At 46.0% G+C, this 26790-nt stretch overlaps 1 protein-coding gene and 1 non-coding gene across 10 annotated transcripts in view; both read left to right on the plus strand.

The window, feature by feature from the left end:
- Positions 1-250: 250 nt before the first annotated feature.
- Positions 251-26790, plus strand: part of LOC105491374 (ZFP90 zinc finger protein) — a 39772-nt gene continuing 13232 nt past the window's right edge. Inside the window, exons 1-3 of one of the 9 annotated variants that reach the window (XM_071084818.1) lie at positions 251-691; positions 4207-4362; positions 10405-10472. In XM_071084818.1, the coding sequence (XP_070940919.1) occupies positions 266-691; positions 4207-4362; positions 10405-10472 (650 nt within the window). In that variant the 5' untranslated portion in view covers positions 251-265. Of the gene's footprint in view, positions 692-4204; positions 4363-9932; positions 10140-10404; positions 10473-19181; positions 26597-26790 lie in introns of those variants that run through there. The other 8 variants (XM_071084819.1, XM_071084821.1, XM_071084820.1 and 5 more) reach the window with 8 other exon arrangements.
- LOC112428330 (U4 spliceosomal RNA) lies at positions 6073-6217 on the plus strand. Its single transcript, XR_003020364.1, has one exon. It is a non-coding gene; the product is annotated as a U4 spliceosomal RNA (small nuclear RNA).

The raw sequence follows: 26790 nt of genomic DNA on the forward strand, positions 1-26790 counted from the left end.
GGGTTTGAAGAGGTTTTGGGGCACCACTCGGGCACCTGGAGACCTCTGCCAGTCTCTCTGGTCCCGCCCCTGCGTTCCCGGTTTCCGGTGAACGTGCGAGTAGGTCTTTCCTGCCTTCGAACTCTTGAGTAGCTAGCAGAACCCAGAGGAGCTAGCGGAACCCCAGGCCGTTGTCATGGAGACAGCACGCCGAACTATGTGGTTCCTGATTGGCTAGGAGGCACGTCCCCGCCCTCCCCTTCCCGCTGGTGGCTGGGCGGCGTACATGGAGATGAGGACCCGCGGGAGAAAATGGCTGCGGGCTCTTAGCACTTGGGGACTTCTGCGCCTCGCAACCCGACGACAACGGCTGGGACGGAGTCTGGCTTCCAGACCCCCTGCGGCAGGTGCTGGGCTAGGCAAAGCTGCGCTTCCTCTGCAACTAGCCCGCCGCTTCCCTCCCTGCGCCCCCTCCCCCAGCCCCGAGCGCGGACCTGGAGCGGAGAGGAGGGGGCAGTGCCTCGAACCCGGGGCCGCAGTCGAGGGGCGCGCGTCGTTGCTCTGGGACTCACTGCCGACCAACCCCCATTCCTCAGGTGCTCGGCCCCTTCCCCAAGGCGCAGGACGTAGAGCCTGGGCGGGGCCCCCTCCCCAGCAGCAGTCAGCGGACCTGCACGAGTCAGACTACACTTCTGGTGCACCTGGGACCTTGGTGCGCTGGGTTGAGGGCTTAGGGGTGGTTCTGGTTGGGGTGGCGCTTTGGAACTGTGCGCAGGAGCCGATGAATTCCCCCGAGTGTGTGTTTTCTGTATGTGTCTCCGTCTGTGCAGAAAGCCGAGCCAACCACTAGACCTCTGTGAATGGGGAGAGCTTCACCCTCCAAAATATCCAGTTGGTCCCCTCTCCCATAGCAACTCCAGGTTTTATAAATAATAATCTTTGAGACCCGGTGCGATGGCTCACGCCTGTAATCCTAGCACCTGGGAGGAGAGGCGGGCGGGTCACTTGAGCCCGAGTTGGAGTTCAATAAGGCCAAAAGTGTAAACAACCCAAATGCCCACCAACTGATGAATGACTAGACAGAATGTGATATATCCATATAATCATATATTATTCAGCAATACAAAGGATTGCGTTGCTGATAGAGGCTACAACATGGGTGAACCTCAGAAGCACTACTATTATAGGAAAGCGGTCACTATCCAGACCCCAAGAGAGGGCTCTTGGCTCTCTCGCAAGAAAGAATTTAGGGCGAGGTCCATAGTGCAAAGCAAAAGCAAGTTTATTAAGAAAGTAAAGAAATAAAAGAATAGCTACTCCATAGAGGGCTGCTGGTTGCCCATGTTAATGGTTATTTCTTGATGATCTACTAAACAAGGGGTGGATTATTTATGCCTCCCCTTTTTAGACCATTTAGGGTAACTTCCTGATGTTGTCATAGCATTTGTAAACTGTCATGGCGCTTTTAGGAGTATAGCAGTGAGGACGACCAGAGGTCACTCTTGTCGCCATCTTGGTTTTGGTGGGTTTTAGCCGGCTTCTTTACTGCAACTTGTTTTATCAGCAAGGTCTTTATGACCTGTATCTTGTGCCAACCTCCTATGTCATTCTGTGACTTAGAATAGCTTAACCCTCTGGGAATGTAGCCCAGTAGGTCTCAGCCTCATTTTACCCAGCTCTTATTTAAAATGGAGTTGCTCTGGGTCACATGCCTCTGACACGATAAGTGAAAGAAGCCAATCATACACATACAAACAAATACATACTGCATGCCTGCAATGTGAAATGTCCAGAATAGGCAAACTATATAGAGAAAAAGTAGAACAGTGGTTGCCTAGGACTGCAAGGTGGCAGGGTAGGATTATGGAATGGCTACTAATGGGCATAAGTTTTCTTTTGGGGATGATGAAAATGTTCTAGAATTAGATTGTAGTGATGGTTGTATAAAAACTACTGAATTGTGGCCGGGCGCGGTGGCTCAAGCCTGTAATCCCAGCACTTTGGGAGGCCGAGACGGGCGGATCACAAGGTCAGGAGATCGAGACCATCCTGGCTAACACGGCGAAACCCCGTCTCTACTAAAAACACAAAAAATTAGCCGGGCGAGGTGGCGGCGCCTGTGGTCCCAGCTACTCGGGAGGCTGAGGCAGGAGAATGGCGTAAACCCGGGAGGCGGAGCTTGCAGTGAGCTGAGATCTGGCCACTGCACTCCAGCCTGGGCGACAGAGCGAGACTCCGTCTCAAAAAAAAAAAAAAAAAAAAAAAAAAAAAAAAAACTACTGAATTGTACACTTTAAACTGTGAGCTCTATAATACATGATTTATATCTCAATAAAGGTGTTAGAAAGGGCCTGGAGTGGTGGCTCACGCCTGTAATCCCAGCACTTTGGGAGGCCAAGATGGGTGGATTGCCTGAGTCTAGGAGTTCAAGACCAGCCTGGCTAACATGGTGAAACCCCGTCTCTACTAAAAATACAAAAATTAGCTGGGCGTGGTGGTTGGCGCCTGTAATCCCAGCTACTCAGGAGGCTGAGGCAGGAGAATCGCTGGAACCCAGGAGGTGGAGGTTGCATTGAGCTGAGATTGCAACATTGCACTCCAGACTGGGCAACAAGAATGAAACTCCGTCTCAAAAAAAAAAAAAAAAAAATGGGTGGAGTGGGGCAAAGGTGGGATGTAGAGAAATTCTAGGAGCTCCAGAAAAGGCAGTATTAGCAGCCAGTGGAGGAAAGAGTTTCAGGGAGATAAGTGCCAGATAGCATAAGATAAAATCTGCCTGATGTCTATTCAAGTCATCAACTAGCTAATCACTGGTCACGTTGGCAAAATCAGTATCAGAGTAAGGTGAAGGTAGAAGCCAAACAACAGTCAAACAAGGCATGAATGGGAAATGAGGACTTGGTCTTCACAAGATGGTATACTTTTTCTAGAAGTTCAGATGAAATGGGTAGGGGTAAAGAAGAGTGGCAGCTGAGAGACATCTGGGGACAAGAAATCTGTGTGTGTGTGTGTGTGTGTGTGTGTGTGTGTGTGTATCTGACTCTCAGAAGGGAGAGATTTAAGCATGGTTATAAGTCTGATGGAAAAAGACCAAAGAAAAAACAAAATGTGAGATGTAGAAGAAATATGGATGATAGATTAGAAGGGATTGGGGACCAAGGACCCCGAGAGAGAGCACTGTTCTCCAAATCAGTAAAGGAACGTCTGTCTCTAAGACTGGAGGTGAAGTGGAGAAGTGGGCTTGAAAATGGGTAAAAAAATTGTCAACAGGCTCATTTTCCCAGCAGTTTTCAACTGGCATGATACTGGATTTTGTAGGTCAGTTTCAGCACAAGGTGGGGATAAAAGAATCAAGAGCCCTGGTAGGAAAAAAGTTCAGTTGACTGGCTGTGAGGTCTTCATAAAGGAGGAAGAGAAACAAATGCTGACATTAAGAGAAAATGAGAGACCAAGAGGCCATAGGGACTTTTGTGACATATAGTCAACCCATTGAAGTCCCTCTTTATTCTCCAAAACAATATAATAACCTTAGAACCTTTAATCTCTCATCAGGAGCACCTTGATTTTCTTCTGTTGACCTGGATTTTAGTTTCATCTTTTTTTAAACCCACAAGACATAATCAATAGTTTTATATAGTCAATTTTAATTTAGATTTACACATAGATTTACCATTTTCTTTGTTCGCTGTTTCATTGTCTATATATGACTTTTCTTTTTTTTTTTTTTTTTTTTTTTTTTTGAGACGGAGTCTCGCTGTGTCGCCCAGGCTGGAGTGCAGTGGCCGGATCTCAGCTCACTGCAAGCTCTGCCTCCCGGGTTTTTACGCCATTCTCCTGCCTCAGCCTCCCGAGTAGCCGGGACTACAGGTGCCTGCCACCTCGCCCGGCTAGTTTTTTGTATTTTTTAGTAGAGACGGGGTTTCACCGTGTTAGCCAGGATGATCTCGAACTCCTGACCTCGTGATCTGCCCGTCTCGGCCTCCCAAAGTGCTGGGATTACAGGCTTGAGCCACCGCGCCCGGCCTATATATATGACTTTTCATGTGGAATCATTTTCCTTCCATTTGAAACACACCCAACTTTAATAAGTCTCTGTTGATGACATTCTGTTTTTTGTTTTTCAAAAAATCCCTCTATTTAATCCTCATTCATGAAGATATAATTCCAGCTGTCTTCCATTGTTACCATCTTCTAATTCTCCTTTTTTGTTGTTGTTTTGAGACAGAGTCTTGCTCTGTTGCCCAGGCTGGAGTGCAATGGTGCAATCTCAGCTTACTGCAACCTCCACCTCCCAGGTTCAAGCCATCCTCCTGCCTCAGCCTCCCAAGTAGCTGGGAGCCATCATACCCAGCTATCCATCTTCTAATTTTCATTCCTTCAAAGGTAATATGTTTTTTCTCTCTTGCATTTTAAAGATCTTCTTTGATGTTCTACAGTTTCACTATGATGTGTCTCAGTGTAAATTTATTTTTGTTTATCTGGCTTGGAGTGTCAGGATTCTAGAATCTTTAAATTTATATCTTTCATCAGTTCTGGAAATTTTCACCCTTTATCTTTTTCAAATATTGCCTCGATTCTCTTATTTTCTTCTTCTGGAACCCAGATTAGATGTGTTATAGCTCTCTGCCTTTTTAAAACTTTTTTTCATCTCCTTGTCCATTTGTGGGTAATTTCCTCAGATCGACCTTCTGTTCACTAATTTTCTCTTTGGCTATGTCTAATCTATGGTTAACCCTGTGCATTACATTTTTAACTTAAAGATTTTCTTTCTTTTTTTCTTTTTGAGACAGTGTCTTGCTGTGCAGCCCAGGCTGGAGTGCAATGGCGTGATCTAGGCTCACTGCAACCTCTGCCTCCCGGGTTCAAGTGATTCTCTCGCCTCAGCCTCCCGAGTAGCTGGGACTACAGGCACATGCCACCACGCCCAGCCAGTGTTTTGTATTTTTAGTAGAGACAGGGTTTCACTGTATTCGCCAGGATGGTCTTGAGCTCCTGACCTCATGATCCACCCGCCTCGGCCTCTTGAAGTGCTAGGATTACAGGTGTGAGCCACCACGCCTGGTCATTTTTAAAATTCTATTTGGTTCTTAAGATTTTGGATTCTTGTTCTTTATTCATATGTCCGACCCCTACTTTAGTCTATTAAAATAAATTTTTGACGACTGGGCACGGTGGCTCATGCCTGTAATCCCAGCACTTTGGGAGGCCGAGGCAGGCAGATCACGAGGTCAGGAGATTGAGACCATCCTGGCTAACACAGTGAAACCCCATTTCTACTAAAAATACAAAAAATTAGCCTGGCTTGGTGGCAGGTGCCTGTAGTCCCAGCTACTCGGGAGGCTGAGGCAGGAGAATGGTGTGAACCCATTGGGAAGCGGAGCTTGCAGTGAGCCGAGATCATGCCACTGCACTCCAGCCTGGGTGACAGAGGGAGACTCTGTCTCAAAAAATAAATAAACAAATAAAAATGAAATAAAATAAAATTAATTTTTGAAACATATTAGACATAGTATTATAAATTTTGTGTCTGACACTGACAACTCCCTATATTTGAGGTTGTTATGAATGTTATACTATTTTTTCTACTGTCATTCATGGTTCCATGTTTTCTGCATGTGCTTTGTGTTTGTGATTCATGACTATGAGCTCATATTTCTTGGGATTACATTTGAGGAAGTCCTTTGAAGCCTGGACTGGAGGTAAGTTCTCCCAGACTGGATTTATGTTTGATTCTGCCAGATGCCTGGAAGCACTGTTAGCCGAGAACCAATTTAAACTACATTCTCAGCTTGCAGTTTTTTGAACCACCCAGGGACTGTGAATACAGGTTGTAATTCCACATAGGAACCAGCTTTGGTTACAAATTCTCAGGAAAGATATCCACCAACCACCTCCACCAATCCCCCTACTCATTGTGAAAGTTTGAAACAGGTAATTTACCTTGCAGTCTCTACCATGGGAGTATTCATCTATGGAGTCCTAATTTTCATTGGGTGGTGGGGAGTGTCTTCTATTAGATATCCTACTTTGGATGGGGTCTGGGTTTTGTCACTTGGCTCTTGTGCCTACAGGACTATGAAAAACAAAGCTTTTAGCTTTGTGCAATGGCAGTATTGTAAAAATGGGGTTTATCCGAGGCACAATTACTGCTAATTGAAAACTTTTCCCAACACACTGCCATAATGACGTGAACTATACTAGACATTGGCAATTTAATTTTTGACAGTCTCTATGGAGACTGAAGGGGAAAAAAAGAAAGAAAAACAAAGCTCAAGTTTGCCTCATTTGGCAAATGATTCCCAGGTGAAAGCTAGCATTCTATGTTCTGCCTACTACTCTAAGTTATTCGTTTTGTTTGGGTTTGGGCTTCTCTGTATTCCTTACCAATTTTCTAGCTTATCAATACATTTTAAAAGATTTTTAAAATGTTTTATCCAGCATTAAGGTTGCTGAGCCACACTCTTAGAAGCAGGAGTGCATCTGTGAGTTCCTTAGAGGAAACCAGTAGATACCTGACTTGAAACACCCAGCTCTGCTTCAGCTTCCTTCATTCTCCAGCTGGGTGTGAGCTTCTTCTCACACCCAGTTAATTCCACAGCCTCTTACCATTGTGAACTGCACACCTCTACCCTGGGGGCTAAAGCCCAATTATTTTCCAGTACATGTACTTTCTACACAAACAGTAGAAATTTAGGTTGCTCTCCTTACAAACAGCGTTGTTCTCTTTCCCTTTTCTCTGGGAGGTAGCGGGGCAGTTTTTAAAACCTCCCCCTCTCCTGGGTAGGCTCAGTGTTTGAGTGCTCTTTCTCACATTCATCTTGCAGGTGGGAGTGGGGATGAACGCTGCCTTCCGCACTAGGTAGAAGGCTTGCTCATCTGAGGAATTCTTTTTTTGAGAGAGGGTCTTGCTCTGTCACCCAAGCTGGAGTACAGTGGCACGATCTCAGCTCACTGCATCCTCACCCTCTTCTAGCTCAAGGTGATCCTCCCACCTCAGGCTCCCCAGTAGCCGGGGACTACTGGTGTGCCACCACACCTGGCATTATTATTATTATTATTACCATTATAGAAACAAGGTCTCACTATGTTGCCCAGGATGGTCTGGAACTCCTAGGCTCAAGCGATCCTCCCTCCTCAGCCTCCCAAAGTGTGGGAATTACAGGCCACCGTGCCTGGGTAGGGACTTTTTCTTTTCTTTCCCATCATATTCTTAGATAGCCTGGGAAAGAAGGGTGGCATTGAGTCAATGGTTAATAGTAACAGAGCAAATTCAGAATTCAGCACCCAGCTTCCTTTGATAAGACCTGAGAGGTTCTCACCTGAAATGTTTTCATCTTTCCTTAGAATATAGAACTTAATCCTCAATTCTGAGTCCTGGTTACCAATTCTGGGACAATAGGAAAAATTCCTCTTATTCTCTCATAGTGATTCCACTGCTGTTACTAAGCCAGTGACTCTCATCACACAAAGTAAAATCCACACCCCTCATCACAACCTCCAAAGCCTTGCTCCATCAAGCCCCAGTCTACCTGCCCTACCTCTGCTCTGCTCACTCTCTTATCCCTCACTCTGCTAAGCTACATTAGGCATCTATCTGTTCCTAAGCACACCAAGCTTGTTCCCATCTGAGAGCTTTTGTACCTTCAGTTTCTTCAGCCTGGAATTCTTTTCCCCTTGTGCACCTGCAGTTGGTTTTTTTGTTGGTGGTGGTAGTGGTGGTTTGTTTGTTTGTTTGTTTTTGAGACAGTCTCCATCTCTTACCCAGGTTGGAGTATACTGGTGCAGTCTTGGCTCACTGCAACCTACACCTCTGGGATTCAAGTGATTCTCCTGCTACATCCTCCCAAGTAGCTGGGACTACAGGTGCATGCCACCACACCCTGCTAATTTTTGTATTTTTAGTAGAGATGGGGTTTCACCATGTTGGCCAGGCTGGTCTCAAACTCTGACCTCAGGTGATCCGTCCCCCTCAGCCTCCCAAAGTGCTAGGATTACAGGCGTGAGCCACCGTGCCCAGCCTGCAGTTGCCTTAGTTGCAGCTACTAAGTCACTTGCCTCGGGCCTCCCGGTCCACTCTAATTCATACTTCTGAATTATGCCTTCTGCTAATTCCAGAGCACTATATTCACAAAGCAGTGATAGAAAGCACTCATTAATTTTTATATATATATATATTTTTTGAGACAGAGTCTCGCTTTGTCACCCAGGACAGAGTGCTGTGGTGAAATCACAACCCACCACAGCCTCTGCTTCCCAGGTTCAAACGATCTTCCCACCTCAGCCTCCCAAGTAGCTGGGACTTGACAAGCGCACACTATTGCAACCAGTTAATGTTTGTATTTTCTGTAGAGACGGGTTTTGCCATGTTGCCGAAGCTGGTCTTTTAATTCCTGGGCTCCTCCCTCCTCAGCCTCCCTGTGCAATTGACATGTTATTTCATTACTTGGTAGCCCCTTGTGCAGGATTTTGTGTTTGGGACAAGCCAACAGTAATGGAAATTTTCTTCCTTTTGTTTTGTTTTGTTTTGTTTTTTTGAGATGAAGTTTTGCTCTTGTTGCCCAGGCTAGAGTCCAATGGTGCAGTCTCGACTCACCACTACCTCTGCCTCCCGGATTCAAGCGATTCTCCTGCCTCAGCCTCCTGAGTAGCTGGGATTACAGGCATACGCCACGATGCCCGGCTACTTTTGTATTTTTAGTAGAGACAAGGTATCTCCATGTTGGTCAGGCTGGTCTCAAACTCCTGACCTCAGATGATCCACCTGCCTCAGCCTCCCAAAGTGCTGGGATTACAGGCTTGAGCCACCGCACCTGGCATAAAGCATTTATTTTTGAATGTTCATATTTTTGATAAAGCAGTGTGACATCAGGAACATTTTGTTTCAGTCATTTTCTACCATGTTGGTATGTGATGCTCTAATGTTAAGAAATCAAGCTGAAATCTAGGAAATGTAGACTGAATGTCTGTGATATATAACACATAATTACATAAACCTAATGGCTGTATCTAAAAGTTGACCTATCTTTGTGCTGAAAATTTCCATCCGGCCGGGCGCGGTTGCCCACGCCTGTAATCCCAGCACTTTGGGAGGCCGAGGCAGGCAGATCACCTTAGGTTAGGAGTTTGAGACCAGCATGACCAACATGGAGAAACCCCGTCTCTAAAAAATACAAAATTAAACGGGCGTGGTGGCGCATCGCATGCCTGTAATCCCAGCTACTCGGGAGGCTGAGGTGGGAGAATCGCTTGAAGCCGGGAGGCGGAGGTTGCGGTGAGCCAAAATCGCGCTGTTACAGTCCAGCCTGGGCAACAAGAGCGAAACTCCATCTGAAAAGAAAGAGAGAGAGAAAAAAAAAAAAAAAAAGAGAGAGAGAGAAAGGAAAGAAAGGAAGAGAAAGAAAATTTCCATCACTATTGGCCTGTCCCAAACACAAAATCCTGCGCAAGGGACTACTGAGTAATGAAATAACACGGCAGTCGGTCTGCGTTGGCACACTGTTTAGGAGGCCACGGATTTATCCGAAGTTTCTCTTTTCTCTGAAATGAGAAATGGAAAATTGCCTTTTGATGAAGATGCAAATGCCCCACCCTCTGACGCTGTCTCACGCCCTTCGTGTGTCACTCTTAGAGCTGAAGTCAAGACCTGACATTATGTTTGCGTTATTTTCAGCCTCGCCCCATGGGGCGTACGCTTGCTCCCCGAAACCAGGGTCTTTCCCGGCCGATCCCCCGGCTAGTAACAAGCCCCTTGCACAGAGGAGGCGCACAGTGACTGTGGAATACACGGACACATGCACACTCGAGCCACTCCGGCCGCCTACCTTGGCCCTCGCAGGGGTCCCTAACGCGTCTTCTGAGGCCGCCTAGGCGGGGCCCGCGCGCGCGCGGGCCTCTGGGAAGCGTAGTTCGCGCGCCCGGCGAGGCCCCGGGGTTGCGGGAGCGAGGCTCCGCGTGCGCAGGCGCACTTCCGGCTCTGCCCTGCCGCTGCGGCCATTGTCCGACCCCGGTGCCGCTGAGGCCCCTTTAGGCAGCCCCTCAGCAGATCGGAATTGGAGATAACCAAGCCTGCGGCGGGGGCGGGAGGAGCTGCCCGAGGCTCTGGGTGGGCCGGAGGTCGCGAAATCCGGAGCCCCCCAGAGGCGGTGATTCCGAGTGCGCGGGTCTGGGCGGCACCCCTCCTGGGTTTGGCGGGTGTCAGCCGGGCCTCGCCCACCACCCTGCGAAGGGGACTGGGCGTGGCCGGAGGGGGGTGTCCGGGAGGCCGCCGAGCCTTTCATTTCGGGGATGGGGAGCGGCAGGCCCGGGCTGGTTCCGCGGTCCTCGCCACCGTCTCCGCTGGAGATGTGGTTTAGGGGCGGAGGCGGGGCGGAGTGGGGTGGGGTTGGTGTTGCGGCGGGGTGAGTGGGCCCTGTCCTCTCTCCCCAGCTCCTGCCCCGGAGCCGGGCCCTGGCGAGGCAGGAATGGCCCCGAGGCCTCCGACGGCCACGCCCCAGGTGAGCAACGCGTTCCTAACCTCCTGGGCATCCCATCCATCCATCACATCTCCCGGGGGTGTTTGGAGCAGTCATTGTTCTCCTCCTGGCGACTCCCTTGCTTGCTTGGCTCGATCGGAGCCTCCTAGCCTTGCTCCCCAGGCTTTGGGGAGCGAGATTCCCAAAGGGGAGGCTGCTCCGTGGGGTAGAGGGGGCCAGTGTGGTGTGATCTTATGGGAGGAGTTGAGATTGGATGCGTTGGGAAGTGTCAGTTTTGAGAGTCCTGAATGCCACGCCAATTTTTTGAACTCTTGTCAATAAGGAATGGAGAGTGAGGTGACAGGATGGAACACTGTAGAGGAGGAAGTGACTGTCGGCAAGTGAGGAGAGAGGAGCCCCAGCTTCTGACCCAGGGCCCATAGAGTGTCCGTAAGGGGCCGTAGAAGCCTGGTTAGAACATGTCTAGGACGAGGCTGGAGATGGGCTTTCTTGGGCAAGGAGGCAAAAACAAAATTAAAAAACAACCAAAACAAAACCAGGGTTGATTCTCCCAGAGCTTTTTGTGTCCTTTTCTGCTTTAACAAAAATGTCATAGAGCATACCACTCCCCGCCCCCCCCCCGCAGAAGTCCAGCTTTCACTTTAATTAGTGCGAGGCTGATTCGTGAACCCATTTATTCTTGTGGCAGAGGGGACATTTTCTAGAAGCATCACAACTCTAAGGTTATCTATTGATTTACATATTGGTGAAAATACACCAAGATCCAGATAATATCTGTATCTTTGAATCTACACGCTCTTTAGAATTAAGGAACAATGATAGACTGTAGTTGTTAGGTGTGTGAGACATCAAGATCAATCCAAATAAAAATACCAAGTTGCCAGGTACAGTGGCTCACACCTGTAATTCCAGCACTTTGGGAAGCTGAGGCAGTAGGATCTTAGTTTAAGCCCAGGAGTTTTGAGACCAGCCTGGGCAACGTAGACTCTTTCTCTGCAAAAAAACAAAAAATTGAAAAGTAAAAAGATAAAAATAGCAACTTAGTAATGTCCTTTAAAAGCAGTTTATAGTAAATTAAGCATACAATACATCATGCTTTTTTTTTTCTTTTTTTTTTTTTTTGTGAGACAGGCAGGGTCTCTGTCACCCAGTGTGGAGTACAGTGGCATGATCTTGTCTCACTGCAACCTCTGCCATGGTGCACATCACCATGCCTGGCTAATTTTTGTATTTTTTGTTTATTTTATTTTATTTTTTGAGACAGAGTCTCATTCTGTTGCCCAGGCTGAAGTGCAGTGGCTTGATCTCGGCTCACTGCAAACTCCACCTCCTGGGTTCAAGTGATTCTGCTGCCTCAGCCTCCCTAGTAGCTGAGATTACAGGTGTGCACCACCACACCCAGCTAACTTTTTTGTATGTTAGTAGAGTTGGTTTTACCGTGTTGGCCAGGCTGGTCTCAAACTCCTGACCTCAATTGATCTGCCCACGTCAGCCTCCCAAGGTGCTGGGATTACAGGTGTGAACCACCACACCTGGCCTAATTTTTGTATTTTTTGTAAAGATGGGGTTTTGCCAGGCTGGTCTTGAACTCCTAAGCTCAAGTGATCTGCTCACTTCAGCCTCTCAAAGTGTTGGGATTACAGGTGTGAGCCACCACAGCTAGGCACATGCCACCATACCCAGCTAATTTTTGTATTTTTAGTAGAGATGGTGTTTCACCATGTTGGCCCGGTTGGTCTTGATCTCCTGACCTCCTAAAGTTCTGGGATTACAGGCTTGAGCCACCAGGCCCGGCCTGCCTTTTTGAATAAATATATTTATATTTACTTCTTATTATATGTTTCTGTTTTACAGGGATGAGCCTTAAGGAGTAAGACACCTGACAATACTAAAACAAGACAGTTACTTGGTTTGAGGAGAGCCAGAGCACATCATGATCATTATCCCTTTTACATGCAAAGTGTCCTCCATAGGATTGTGAGAATTAGATGACTTAACACCTCATCAGGGACTCCGGTCTTTTCTATAGTGGGAGGATACCTTTTTAGTGGTAAAAGTGGATTCATGTTCTGAGCAGTGAATTTTAAGGACCACTGTAAACTTTACTTTTAAAGCTATGTTTCCCGAACACCCTGGCTCAGTTGCATTCTCATTGAATGGCCTGATGATGTCCACGTGGGTTATCTAACTCAGGCTGCAGATGATAACCAGGGATGAAGGACGGACAGAATACTGGTCCTAAATGGGGCTTTTCAGGCAGAAATTTCCCTTTAGCAGTGGTTCCCCTTTTCTGAGCATGGCCCTCAGGGGAATGCAAAGATGAGTAATGAGTCCTGTGACTGCTTAACTGTGAAGTTGATTTAGTGGGAGCAGACAGTCTGCTGCAGAAGTAGAGCACAAGAGAGCTGGTGTCACATGTTGTTACAGAGGTCCAGAGGCTGCTTGGAGTTAAGAGAGGGGCCAGGACGTTCTGCCAGTGGGAAGAAGTCAGTGCAGTTTTCACCTTTGAATAGGAGCAGAGTCTAAGCAGGTGAAAACAAAAGGGGTCTGTAATGCCAGTACTTTGGGAGGCCGAGGCAGGCGGATCACTTGAGGTCAGGAGTTCAAGACCAGCCTGGCCAACATGGTGAAACTCTGTCTTCATTAAAAATACAAAAATTACCCAGGCATGATGATGGGCGCCTGTAGTCCCAGCTACTAGGGAGGCTGAGGCAGGAGAATCACTTGAACCTGGGAGGTAGAGTTTGCGATGAACTGAGATCCCGCCACTGCCTTCCAGCCTGGGTGACAGAGTGAGACTCCATCTCAAAAAACAAAACAAAACAAAACCTAAAAAACAGAAGGGAGAGGGTAGAGTTGATTGACTTGGTGAATCAGGCAAGTTGGGAGGCAAGAAGATGGGGGGGTGCATGTTCGTTAAAGCATTGTTCTGTGTAACATCAGCTATGGGCTGCTGGCAGTGGGTAGAGGAGAATGGAAGGAGTTTGGACTTGTTCTTTTTGGCCTTGTAACTCATTCGTTCATTCATCATTCATTCATCTGCTCATTCACCAGATAGTCATTGAGCCCTGTGATGTGTCAGGCACTTTTCTAGGCAGTTGGGATACTTCAGTGAACAAAATTAGAAAGGACTCTGCTCTCAAGGAGCTTACATTCTAAAGAGGGCAGACAAGAATTCAGTAAATAAGTAAATTGTATGGTATCCTAGAAGGCAGTAGTATCTCAAAAGGGAAAAAAGGTAGAGAAAGGTAAGGGCGATTGAGTGGGGAGGTGGGGGTTTTGTAGTAGGGGTGCAATTTAAAATGATGTGGTCAGGGTAAGCCTTATCCTTGTTGAGATGGTGACATCTGAGCAGACTTGAAGGAGATGAGGGAGTTAATGTCTAGAGGAAGAATGCTCTGGGCAGAGGGAACAGCCTCGCAGCAGGATGTGTGTCTGGTGTATTCAAGGAGTAGCAAAGAGGCCAGTGTAGCTTGAGCTGATGATTTGGGGCAGGGAACTAATACGACTTCTTAGATTTTTTTAAAGATTGCCATGAATGATGAATCCTAGGAGAAAAAGTTTGATATTATATTTGATAATAGTTCCTTTGGAGAGGTGTTTTGATGAGTGGGACCTTTCCCCTGAGCATAGTTAGCAAATTCCTGAACTGGCTCCATCTGAAGCAGGGTGGGACTGGGAGCAGAGATGGAGGAGCCGGGATACCCATTTAGAATGTTTACATAGATATAGCTATGTATCTATAGGATCATTAGTAGCAATGTCTATGTAAACATTATGCATCCTCATTTGCTTTTCTTTCTTTTCTTTTTTTTTTTTTTTTTTTTTTGAGATGGAGTCTTGTTCCGTCGCCAGGCTGGAGTGCAGTGGCGTGGTCTTGACTCACCGCAACCTCCAACTCCCTGGTTCAAGCGATTTTCCTGTCTCCGCCTCCCGAGTAACTGGGATTACAGGCATGTGCCACCATGCCCAGCTAATTTTTGTGTTTTTAGTAGAGATGGGGTTTCACCATGTTGACCAGGATGGTCTCGATCTCCTGACCTCGTGGTCTGCCCGCCTCAGCCTCCCAAAGTGCTGAGATTTTAGGCATGCGCCACTGCGTCTGGCCTGCCCCTTTTTTTAGGGGGGTGATGGAGTTTCGCTCTGTCACCCGGGCTGGAGTACAGTAGTGCAGTCTCGTCTCACTGCAACCTCTGCCTTCCGGGTTCAAGCAATTCTCCTGTCTCAGCCTCCCAAGTAGCTGGGATTACAGGTGTGCGCCACCACACCCAACTCATTTTTTGTATTTTTACTAGAGATGGGGTTTCACTATGTTGGCCAGACTGGTCTCAAACTCCTGACCTCAAGTGATCCACCCGCCTCAGCCTCCCAAAATGCTGGGATCACAGGTGTGAGCCACCGCATTGGCTTGCCTTTTTTTCATCACACGTGTACTACATTTTTAGTTAGGAAACAAAAAAGGCATTTGCCATTCTTAAATTTGAAGCCACCAGAACAATAAGAAATGAGAGAAGTTTTAAGCTAGGTGTAGTGGCACACACACCTATAGTGCCAGCCACTTGGGAGGCTGAGGTGGGAGGATCACTTAAGCTCAGGAGTTTGAGGCTACAGTGAGCTATGATTGCACTACTGCACTCCAGCCTGGGCAGCAGAGAGAGATCCCATCTCAAAAAAAAAAAAAAAAAAAAAAAAACACAGAAAGAAAAATGAGGGAAGTTTTATAAGAAAAATGCTACATATGGAGACCAGATCTCTTCATGTTAGAGAAGAGATTTCCTTGATAGAGAGGAAATGGGGAGGAGGGGTCATAGCCTGGTCTCTGTTGACTCTGGATCCCAAAAGCTCTGGATAGATCATCAGGGTGAACAGACCCAGCAAAACCTGGCTTAGGTCACCCAAACTCAGATAAGATGCTCCTGGGGCCACCAGGGGAAACCAGACCACTTGCTGAATCAGGTCAGCATGTTTGTGGTTAAGGATGTCTGAGCTCCATCTGTCCAGAGGTTCCCCTTCTCAGCTTCGACCTGAGCTAGCAGGAGGTGGTCTCTAAGCCTTAGCACAGATTGCACCTTCCCCTGTATAAGGTTAGGTACTGCTCCTATGTGTGCCCATAACACCTGTGAACACCTTTTTTTTTTTTTTTTTTTTTTTTGAGACGGAGTCTCACTCTGTCACACAGGCTGGAGTGCAGTGGTGTGATTTCAGCTCACTGCAATCTCTGCCTCCCGGGTTCAAGCGATTCTCCTGCCTCAGCCTCCCGAGTAGCTGGAACTACAGGCACGTGCCACCACGGCCAGCTAATTTTTTGTATTTTTAGTAGAGAAGGGGTTTCACCGTGTTAGCCAGGATGGTCTCAATCTCCTGACCTCTTGATCTGTCCGCCTTGGCCTCCCAAAGTGCTGGGATTACAGGTGTGAGCCACCGCGCCCGGCCCATGCACACCTATTATAATACTGTTCTTACATGGAATGGAGTGGTGCATTTACCCAGCCTTCTCTGTACCAGGCTTTGTGCTCCTTTCGAGTAAGGCCATTTGACTCCTCCCTTCAACCCCTTGCCCAGACTAAACACGAGGTAACATGATCATTCATAACCACTTAAGTCGAAGCAGCAATTTTATACTTTCTGCTCCTAATATAGCACAAATTATATTTCTCAGTCACAATGACCCCATTTTATTTTCCGATAAAATGATTACATGAAATAATATGATTTGCACTGAACAGTTTTTAAAAATTTGTCTTTTGGATGTTAGGATGTCAAAACCTGTTCCTCTTAGAACTGTTTCAGGCCAGGCGTGGTGGCTCACGTCTGTAATCCCAGCACTTTGGGAGGCCGAGGCGGGCAGATCACGAGGTCCGGAGATCGAGACCATCCTGGCCAAGATGGTGAAACTCCGTCTCTACTAAAAATACAAAAAAATTAGCCGGGCGAGGTGGCGGGCGCCTGTAGTCCCAGCTACTCGGGAGGCTGAGGCAGGAGAATGGCGTGAACCCGGGAGTCGGAGCTTTCAGTGAGCCAAGATCATGCCACCGCACTCCAGCCTGGGCGACAGAGCAAGACTCTGTCTCAAAAAAAAAAAAAAACCTGTTTCAAAAATAAGATTATTTTCCTTACTTTTCCGTGTTGTATTACTTTTATTAAAGTATATCTTATGGCCGGGTACAGTGGCTCACACCTATAATCCCTGCACTTTGGGATGCTAAGGCGGGCAAATTGCATGAGCCCAGGAGTTCAAGACCAGCCTGGGCCACATAGTGAAACCCCATCTCTACTAAAAATACAAAAATTAGCTGGGTGGGGCGGCACACGCCTGTAATCCCAGCTACTTGGGAGGCTGAGACATGAGAATCGCTTGAGCCCGGGAGGTGGAGGTTGCAGTGAGCCGAGATTGCGCCACTGCACTCCAGCCTGGGAGACGCAGCAAGACTCTGTCTCAAAACAAATAAATAAAGTATATCTTACTGTATAAATAAATAAAGTATATAAATAAAGTATATTTGTGAGCATATATATTAGAGACTTTTTAGCTTTGATATAATCTTTTTCAATTTTTAAAAATTTTGATAAAATATACATAAGACAATCTTAACTAATTTTAAGTATACAGTTCAGTGGTGTTAAATACATTCATATGTAGTGCAGTCATCACCACTATCCATCTTCAAAACTCTTCATCTTGTAAAACTGAAAACTCTATAATCCATTAAACAATAACCCTTCATTCTTTCTTCCAGTCCCTGCAACTGCCATTTTGCTTCCTGTCTCTATGATTTTGACCACTCTATCTCATATAAGTGGAATCAAACAGTATGTTTTGTTTTGTTTTGTTTTGTTTTTTATTAAGACGGAGTCTTGCTCTGTCACCCAGGCTGGAGTGTGGTGGCGCAATCTCGGCTCACTGCAACCTCAGCCTCCTAGGTTCAAGCAGTTCTGTCTCAGCCTCCTGACAGCTGGGACTACAGTCATGCGCCCCCACGCCCAGCTAATTTTTGTGTTTTTATTAGAGCCGGGGATTCATCATGTTGGCCAGGCTGGTCTTGAACTCCTGACCTCAAGTGATCTGCCCGCCTCAGCCTCCCAAAATGCTGGGATTACAGGCGTGAGCCACCACATCTGGCCAGAATCATACAGTATGTATCTTTTTGTGGCTGGCTTATTTCATTTATTATAATGTCTTCAAGATTCATCTAAGTCATAGCATATATCAGAATTTTCTTTCTTTTAAAGGCTGAATACAATGCTCTAACATAAAAGCCTTTCTAAGGCTAAATACAATTCCATTTTGCTTATCCATTCATCTGTTGATGGACGCTTGGATTGTTTCCATGTTTAACTGTTGTGAATAATGCTGCTATAGCACTGAACATGAACATGAGGCATTGAACTGTTGAACGTGGGGGTACAAATATCTCTTTGAGTCCCTACTTTCAATTCTTTTGGTTGTATACCCAGAGAGAAATTGCGGGGTCATGTGGTAATTTTTTCCTGGAGCCACCATACTGTTTCCATAGCAGCTGTACCTTTTTACATTCGTAACGACAGTGCACAAAGGGTTCTAATTTCTCCACATCCTGCCAACACTTGTTATTTTCTGTTTTGTCTTGATAGTAGCCATCCTAGCTTGTGTGAGGTGATATCTCATTGTAGTTTTGATTTGCATTCTCTAATAATTAGTGATTTTGAACATCTTTGTATATCTTCTTTGGAGAAATGTTTATGCAAGTTCCTGGCCCATTTTTGAATGGTTTTTTGTTGGATTTTTAGGAGTTCTGTATATATTCTGGGTATTAATTGCTTAATAATCTAGACTTTTTAATAGAAAAAAGTCATTTATGATCCCTCTTCCCTAGGACCTCTGTATTTGTTCTGATGAATTTCTTTTTCTCGTTATGCATGTTTTTCCCCTTAAACATTTTTAGCATATTTTAAATTTCATTTAAGTTTTATGAGGATTCTTTTTTTGTTGTTTAAAATCAAATCAGTTTTAATGACTGTATTATATTGCTTTGTATGAATGTACCAAAATTTATTTAGCCATTTCTCACAGAACATTTAGGTTGTTTCTGAAATTTTTACTCTTATACATAATGCTGGGAAAAAATTTCACTTGGTTGCAATACATAAGTTTTTCAAAATACAGTTGATCTCTCTTTTTTTTTTTTTTTTTTTTGAGACAGAGTTTTGCTCTTGTTGCCCAGGCTGGAGTGCAATCTCAGCTCACTGCAACCTCCACCTCCTAAGTTGAAACGATGCTCCTGCCTCAGCCTCCCAAGTAGCTGGGATTACAGGCATGTCCACCTCGTCCGGCTAGTTTTGATTTTTAGTAGAGATGGGGTTTCACCATGTTGGGCAGGCTGGTCTCAAACTCCTGACCTCAAGTGATCCACCTGCCTCGGCCTCCCAAAGTGCTGGGATTACAGGTGTGAGCCACCGCGTCTAGCCCAATTGATCACTTTTTTATGTCTGTATTACTAAGGGAAATAGCCATCAGAGAGAAAGCACTCTCTTGGACAGGTTTTGGTGTCATACTTATCCTTAATTTATAGAAACATTCAGATTGCTTTTCACCTTTTTCTGTCTTTTGAAAGAATTTACCTATAAAACATTTAGACCCAGAATTTTTATACATAGGATGGTTTGGCAACAATTTTCTCTATTTCCTCCTCAATTATGAAGGTTTCTGCTTTTTTGTGTCAACACTGGTAGTTTAGAATTTAAAAGTTTTCCACTTTGTTAAGATATTTTGCATTTCTTAACACACTATTTGTGTATTTCACTGTTTTGTTTATCCTTTTTTATTTTTATTTATTTATTTTTTTTGAGACGGAGTTTTGCTCTTATTGCTTAGGCTGGAGTGCAATGGTGCAATCTCAACTCACTGCAACCTCCGCCTTCTGGGTTCAAACAATGCTCCTGCCTCAGTCTCCCGAGTAGCTGGGATTACAGGCATGCACCTCCACACCCGGCTAATTTTGTATTTTTAGTAGAGATGGGGTTTCTCCATGTTAGTCAGACTGGTCTCAAACTCCCAACCTCAGGTGATTCACCCGCCTCGGCCTCCCAAAGTGCTGGGATTACAGGCAGGAGCCACCGTGCCTGGCCTTATCCTCCTATCTTCAAGTTCATCTTTTAAAAATTTCTTCTTACTCGATTTATCAGAGGTTTTTCTGTTTGGCTGGTGCTTGAGAAGAACCAGCCTTAGATTTGGCTGTTAATGCCATCATTTTCTTTTTGCCTCTACTTTTTATAATCTAAGAATTTAATTCACTAACCCACATTTTTTTTTTAATCCTTGAAACAACTCCTCATTTTCTTTCAGTGAGAATTACCCAAATTCTGTATCCATTCACTCAGCAGACGTGTTTGGAATGCTTGCCCTGTACCAGGCAATGGTTCTTAACCAGGGTCATGCTTCAGAACCAGTCAGGAAGTGGTGCCTGCTTCCTCTGGGGTTCTCCATTTCAGTGAGGAAATGTGATGAGAGTGCACGTAAATGACTGAGCTCAGTGCTTGCCTAGCAGCAAGTGTTCAAGAAATCTGAACTGTCGCTCTTTGATAATGAACCACCTGAAGAGCTTTTAAAAGATGCTGGGCAGGACCCTCCATGCATGGGCAATTTAGAAAAGCTGCCCAGGTGATTCTGGACACTCTCTGCTTGCAGTGTCGGAGATACTGAAATAAAAAGGAGTTTAAGAAATTCTTGAGGGAGAAAAGTGTAGCTAGATGGCTACAGTTCTGAAATGGAGATGGGGACCAAATGCTTAAGGGGGATGGGGAGCACGGAGGATGTGGGGAAGCTTCAGGAGGGAACGGAACAGTGAACTGGTTCTACAAGGATGACTAGGAATTTTTCCCTGTGGAACTGAGGGAAGAAAGTACATTATGGTCAGAATAGGATGTATAAAGGCAAAGAGACGCAAAAGAGAATGTTGTTACTGGGACAAAGAGTCCATGTGGCAGAAGCTTGGGTGTGTGACAGGAGGCAGCATTTGAGAGAAAGAAGATGCCCTGAGGTGGAGATGTATAACAATGTAGAACAGTGGTGTCCCAAAGAAATATAGATTCCATGTATAATTTTAAGTTTTCTAGTGGCTACAATGTAAAAAGAAACAGGTGAAATTAATTTTAGTAATATATATTATTTAAAACAATATATCCAGAATATTATCATCTCTATATGTAATAAATATTTTAAAATTACTATGAGGTATTTTACATTCTTTCCTTGGTACTAAGTCTTTGAAATCCAGTGTGTATTTAATTTAATTTATTTATTTGAGACAGAGTCTCACTCTGTCACCCAGGCTGGAGTGCAGTGGCACGATCTTGGCTCACTGTAACCTCTGCCTTATGGGTTCAAGCCATTCTCCTGCCTCAGTCTCCTGAGTATTTGGGATTACAGGTGTGCTCCACCACACCTAGCTAATTTTTGTATTTTTGTAGAGACTTGGTTTCTCCATGTTGGCCAGGCTGGTCTCAAACTCCTGACCTCAGGTGATCCACCCACCTCAGCCTCCCAAAGTGCTGGGATTATAGGTGTGAGACACTGTGCCTGGCCTCGTGTGTATTTTACTTAATCACACATGCCCATTTGGACTAGCTACATTGCAAGTGTGGCTTGTAAGTTTGTTTGCTCTTTTTCTTTTCCTCCCAGTATTTAAAACTGGTTTGTAATTGGGTGAACATCTAAATCCTTAATTTAAAAACACAATGAATAGCTACATGTGGCCAGTGGCTGCCATATTAGACTGTGTAGCTCTAGATTGCCTTTCCTTGGATTAATGCTGTCATTGGCAAGGGAGAATTTCAGCTGGATTTGAAGGATGAAGGCAAGGGACTGAATTCAGGAGACATTTCTGAGGCTTTTGGTGGCTGCAAGGCATAAAGGAAAAATGAAGAGTCAAGGATGAGGTCCAGGTTTCCAGTCTTCAGTACTGCAGATGGTGATGCAGTAGGAATCTGTGTGTGTGCAAAGGTTGATAGTGATGTTTCTTCTGTCTGTACACCATTGTTAGTTACATTGTCAGCTATCAGCTTATTAAACTATGATCGGTCTGGCATCAGAGGCCACTAAGTACTTAAGTGGAGACACCACACTGTATTGCCATAAATGTGATGTTTTCTAATTGGGCAAACTCTGTATTTGCACATGTCCTTTCTGGAAGTGCCCTTTCACCCCATCTGCTCATAAAACTCTATTTCTGTAGTTCAGGGAACTCGTGTTATTGATGAGGTAATTGGATCTCCAGGAGGTGTGAGATCTACTCAAGGATATTATGCATTTATTCATTATGGAGCTTTTTAGGAGCTTTATGGAGCTTTTTAGAAGCCCATGAAATTGAGTCTTCTCAACTTAGTATGTGCTGTTCCTAGTTCCTTGCTTTGGGCTCCACTAGTTGGCCAAGATCCTTGTATGTCAGCATAAGGAAAGGGAACATGTGATACTTCTTTTTTTTTTTTTTTTTTTGAGACAGAGTCTCACTCTGTTGCCCAGGCTGAGGTGCAGTGGCACAGTCTCGGCTCACTTCAACCTTCGCCTCCTGGGTTCAAGCGATTCTCCCTGCCTCAGCCTCCCAAGTAGCTAGGATTATAGGTGCCTGCCACCACGCCCAGCTAATTGTATTTTTACTAGAGACAGGGTTTTGCCATGTTGGCTGGCTGGTCTCGAATTCCTGACCTCAGGTGATCCGCCTGCCTCGGCCTCCCAAAGTGCTAGGATTACAGGTGTGAGCCACTGCACCTGGCTGTAATACGTGATACTTCCTAATAACTTTGTTAGTTTTTTGTTTTTTTTTTGGTTTTTTTTGGTTGGTTTTTTTTTTGAGATGGAGTCTCGTGCTGTCACCCAGGCTGGAGTGCAGTGGCGTGATCTCCGCTCACTGCAAGCTCTGCCTCCTGGGTTCACACCATTCTCCTGCCTCAGCCGCCTGAGTATCTGGGACTACAGGTGCCTGCCACCACACACAGCTAATTTTATTGTATTTTTATTAGAGACGGAGTTTCACCATGTTAGCCAGGATGGTCTCAATCTTCTGACCTCGTGATCCACCTACCTCAGCCTCCCAACGTGTTGGGATTACAGCCACTTTGTTAATTTTTAAAAGGGGTTGATGATGAGGTCCTGTTATATCTGGAAGAAGGATGAGCAGCTGTCTGCAAGGTGTTACTGGATCATTTATTAGGGTTCAAGGTGTGACCTGCAGCATGAGAATGCCCTGAAGTCGATCTGACTCAGAGGGACTAACTTCCACCGAGGATCTGAGTGCATTTTACCTATTTACTCTGGCAAACTTTTGATTGTCCATTATGTACCAAACTGGTTCTGGCCTCTGGAAATTTGGAGGTGCCTGAGCCAAGGTCTTTGACCCTCTAGAAGCACAGTTTGGTGGGAGTGACCACTGGGTAACAAAACGCCTGAATGTAGTATTGTCTTATGAGCTGTGCTAGATGGAGGCCCAAGGAGGAGAGCTGCTGGGATGGGAGGGGGACACAGCCCAGACCTAGGGTATGTATGGAGCCGCAGAGGAGAGAACTTGACCAAGTCTTGGTGAAGAGTGAAGAGTAAGCCTTAGCCAGGCCAAGGAAAAAGCCTGAGTGCTTGAAGCAATGCTTGCCGAGGTGAAAGAGCGTTCTGGTTACAAGGAGCTGTAACTCTTCTGCACGGCCAAATGTTAGTGTCTGACGGGAGGAGAAGCCAGAGTAGGGGCTGTGGAGCTCCCCAGGGGACTAGGCCATGAAGGGCTCTGAAGCTCACACTGAGGAATCTAAGTTTTCATCTCAAGACAAATACTTATTAAATATTTGTGGATGAGGCACAGTGGCTAACACCTGTCATCCCAGCACTTTGAGAGGCCGATGCAGGAGAATTGCTTGAGCCCATAAGTCCAAGACCAGCCTGGGCAACATAGAGAAACCCTATCTCTACAAAAATAAAAATAAAAAATAGCCAGGTATGGTGGCACACACCTGTGGTCCCAGCTGCTTAGGAGGTTGAAATGATAAGATTGCCTGGGCCCAGCAGGTCAAGGCTGCAGTGAGCTATGATTGCACCACCGCACTCCAGCCTGGGAACAGAGCAAGACCTTGTCTCAAAAGAAAAATGTATTAAATATTTGTGGAGCACCTACTACATGTCAGGTCTATTCTAGGCAATGGAGATTCAACAGTAAAGAAAATAAATAGTATTCCTACTCTCTTGGGGTTTACATTCTGCTGTGGGATATAGACTGTCAACAAACATGACATGTCAGGTGGCAAAGGCTGTGAAAAAAGACGGTGAGAATAGAGTGGGGTGCTATTTTATGGAGGATGGTGAGGGAAGGTTGCTCTGATAAAGTGACATTTGAACAAAGCTGGAGCCAGTGAGTAGGGAGCCACGGGCGTACATGCGGGAAGAGGCTCAAGTCAAGGGAACAGGCAGAACACAGGCACCAGGGAGGAGGTAGGTTTAGTGTCTTCCAGGAATCAGAAGGAGGATGGGTCGGGTGCAGGGGAGAGCTGCACGTTGGGGAGGAAGCTTGAGGTGAAGTCAGGGAGCTAGTTGGCACCCAGATTGTGAAGGGCCTATAGGCGGCCGTAAAGACTTTGACTTTACTTGGAATGAATCAGGGTGCCTTTGGAGGCCTTGAAACAGAGGTGACTTGATCTGGCAGATTCTTTTTTTGTTTTGTTTTTCTTTCAGACAGGGTCTTGACTGTCACCCAGGCTAGAATGAAGTGGTGTCATTGTGGCTCACTGTAGCCTTGAACTCCCGGGCTCAAGCAATCCTCCTGCCTCAGTCCTCCAGGTAGCTGGGACCATAGATGTAAACCACTATGCCCAGCTAATTAAAAAAATAATTTGTTTGTTTTAGAGATGGGGTCTCATGTTGTCCAGGCTGGTCTGGAACTCCTGGCCTCTAGTGATCCTCCTACCTCAGCCTCCCAAAGTGCTAGGATCACAGGTGTGAGCCACCATGCCCAGCAGTCTGGCAGGTTTTAACAAGATCTCTCTGGTTGTCATGTGGAAAATGGACTTGGGTAGTGGGGCAAGAGTGAGAGGAGAGATGAACTAGGAGGTTGTAGCAATCAGTAGTCCAGGTAAGAAATGGTGACTTGAACTAGGGTGAGGGTGACAGGAATAGGGAAAAGTGGGAGGCAGTGAAGGGTTTGTGGTTTTTGTTTTTTGTTTTTTGTTTTTTTGAGATGGAGTCTTGCTCTGTCACCAAGGCTGGAGTGCAATGGCATGGTCTCGGCTCCTTGCAGCCTCCATCTCCCAGGTTCAAGTGATTCTCCTGCCTTATCCTCCCGAGTAGCTGGGATTACAGGCACCCGTCACCACTTCTGGCTAATTTTTGTATTTTTAGTAGAGACGGGATTTTGCCATGTTGGCCACGCTGATCTTGAACTCCTGACCTCAGGTGATCCGCCCGCCTCAGCCTCCCAAAGTGCTGGGATTACAGGTGTGAGCCACTTGGCCCGGCTGCAGTGAAGGGTTTGTGAACATGATCAAATTTGTGTTTTGATGTAACTCTGATGGTGCCCAGGGGAAAAAAAGGGGGAGTGGGATTAATAATTAAAGAACAGAGGCCAGTGGTTGCCCTGTCAAGGCAAGAAATGATGAGCGGCTTGGAGCAGATGTTTGCTTGCTGGTTAGCACATTCTTCACCTTGAGTACAGAATCTTTGGGAAAGCAGAATGAAACCAGGAGGCCAGCCAGGCTCAGAGGCTCACACTTGTAATCTCAGCGCTTTAGGAGGCCGAGGTGGCAGAATCACTTGAGTCCAGGAGTTTCAGACCAGCCTGGGCAACATAGTGAGACCCCATCTCTATTAAACACAATAAAACAAAAGAAACCATGAGGCCATATGTTAAATATGAGGAACCAGTTAAGCAAAGGAGTCCTGGTTGGGCAATGACTATTACTAAACCAAAGAGACAATATGTCTAGAGGGTAGAGTAGGCAATGGGGAGGTTTTACTTCTCACCACTTATCTCAAAATGGCTGGTCCAACGCCTTTATCCTTGCTGGCCATGCCTCTCCCAAGACCAGCCTCCCTTCTCAAGCTTCCCAGTCCCTGGATTGGATTCCCACATTTTCTTCTTCCGTGCAGATGGCACTTACCTCTTAGGACCTGGTACAGAACCTACCTTGAAGTGTTCTCTCCCTCTCCCAGTCTTTCCTGCTTTGAGTGCCTGCAGCACCTCACCTTACTGTGTATTATCTCATATTGTGCTCTAATAAATAACGCTTTTAAAATAAACTGAACCATACTCAAGGACTGCAGTGTTTTTCTTTTGCATTTTTAGTCTGCCACAATGTATATAGTAAAGCCAGGCACCTTGTAAGTATCTAGTCGGTCAGAAAAATGGCCCCAGTTTCAACCCTCCCCTGTTCCTGCAGGGACACAGCCAAGTGTTGAACAGGAATATGGGGCAGAGGAGCTAGTATGGTGTGTGGATGTGGTCATGCACCTCACACAACTAAGGGGCTATGCCTGCCTTCTTTAATATTCAAATCTCATCCATCTCCTTAAGGCTCAACTCATTCAGGAAACAGAGGCATAGTGTGAGTCAGGCACTTGCTGGACAATGGTGTGTAGAATTTAAAAAACAACCAAAAGTATTATCCCTGCCCTCATAATATATACCGTTTTACTAGGAAAACAAGCATTAAATAGATGAGGTTTGTTTGAATAATGGTAGGTGTGCAGAGTGGTTTAAAGCACATGATAGGGAGGTTGACTCTCCAGCTGGGGATCAGGAGACTTCACTGGAGATGTGCTAACCAGCACCTGAAATATGAAATGGATTTAGCTAAGGGAAATGGGAGGAGAGAATGATACCCTTGAAGAATCTGAGCGAATCCAGTTCAGCTATACCTAAGCAAACAAGAGAAGGGTACAGAATAAAGCTGAAGCCTCTGAAGCCTTCCCTCACTGCTCCAGCTAACTCAGTTCTGCTTCCAATGTCTTTTTGCACTAATCGTCTGTTCCATACTTTATTATATGCTTTCTGAGACAGAAGCCTAACCAGGAATTAGCCAGATATGGTGGCACCTGCCTGTAATCCCAGCTACTCTGGAGGCTAACGTGGGAGGATTACTTGAGCTCAGGCAGTTGAGGCTGCAGTGAGTTGTGATTGAGCCACTGGACTCCAAACTGGGTGAGAGAGTGAGACCCTGCCGGGCGCGGTGGCTCACGCTTGTAATCCCAGCACTTTGGGAGGCTGAGGCGGGCGGATCACAAGGTCAGGAGATCGAGACCATGGTGAAACCCCGTCTCTACTAAAAATAGAAAAAATTAGCCGGGCACAGTGGCGGGCGCCTGTAGTCCCAGCTAATCGGGAGGCTGAGGCCG

Source organism: Macaca nemestrina, chromosome 18 (genome assembly GCF_043159975.1).
Source record: "Macaca nemestrina isolate mMacNem1 chromosome 18, mMacNem.hap1, whole genome shotgun sequence".
In the NCBI taxonomy this organism is placed as follows: domain Eukaryota; kingdom Metazoa; phylum Chordata; class Mammalia; order Primates; family Cercopithecidae; genus Macaca; species Macaca nemestrina.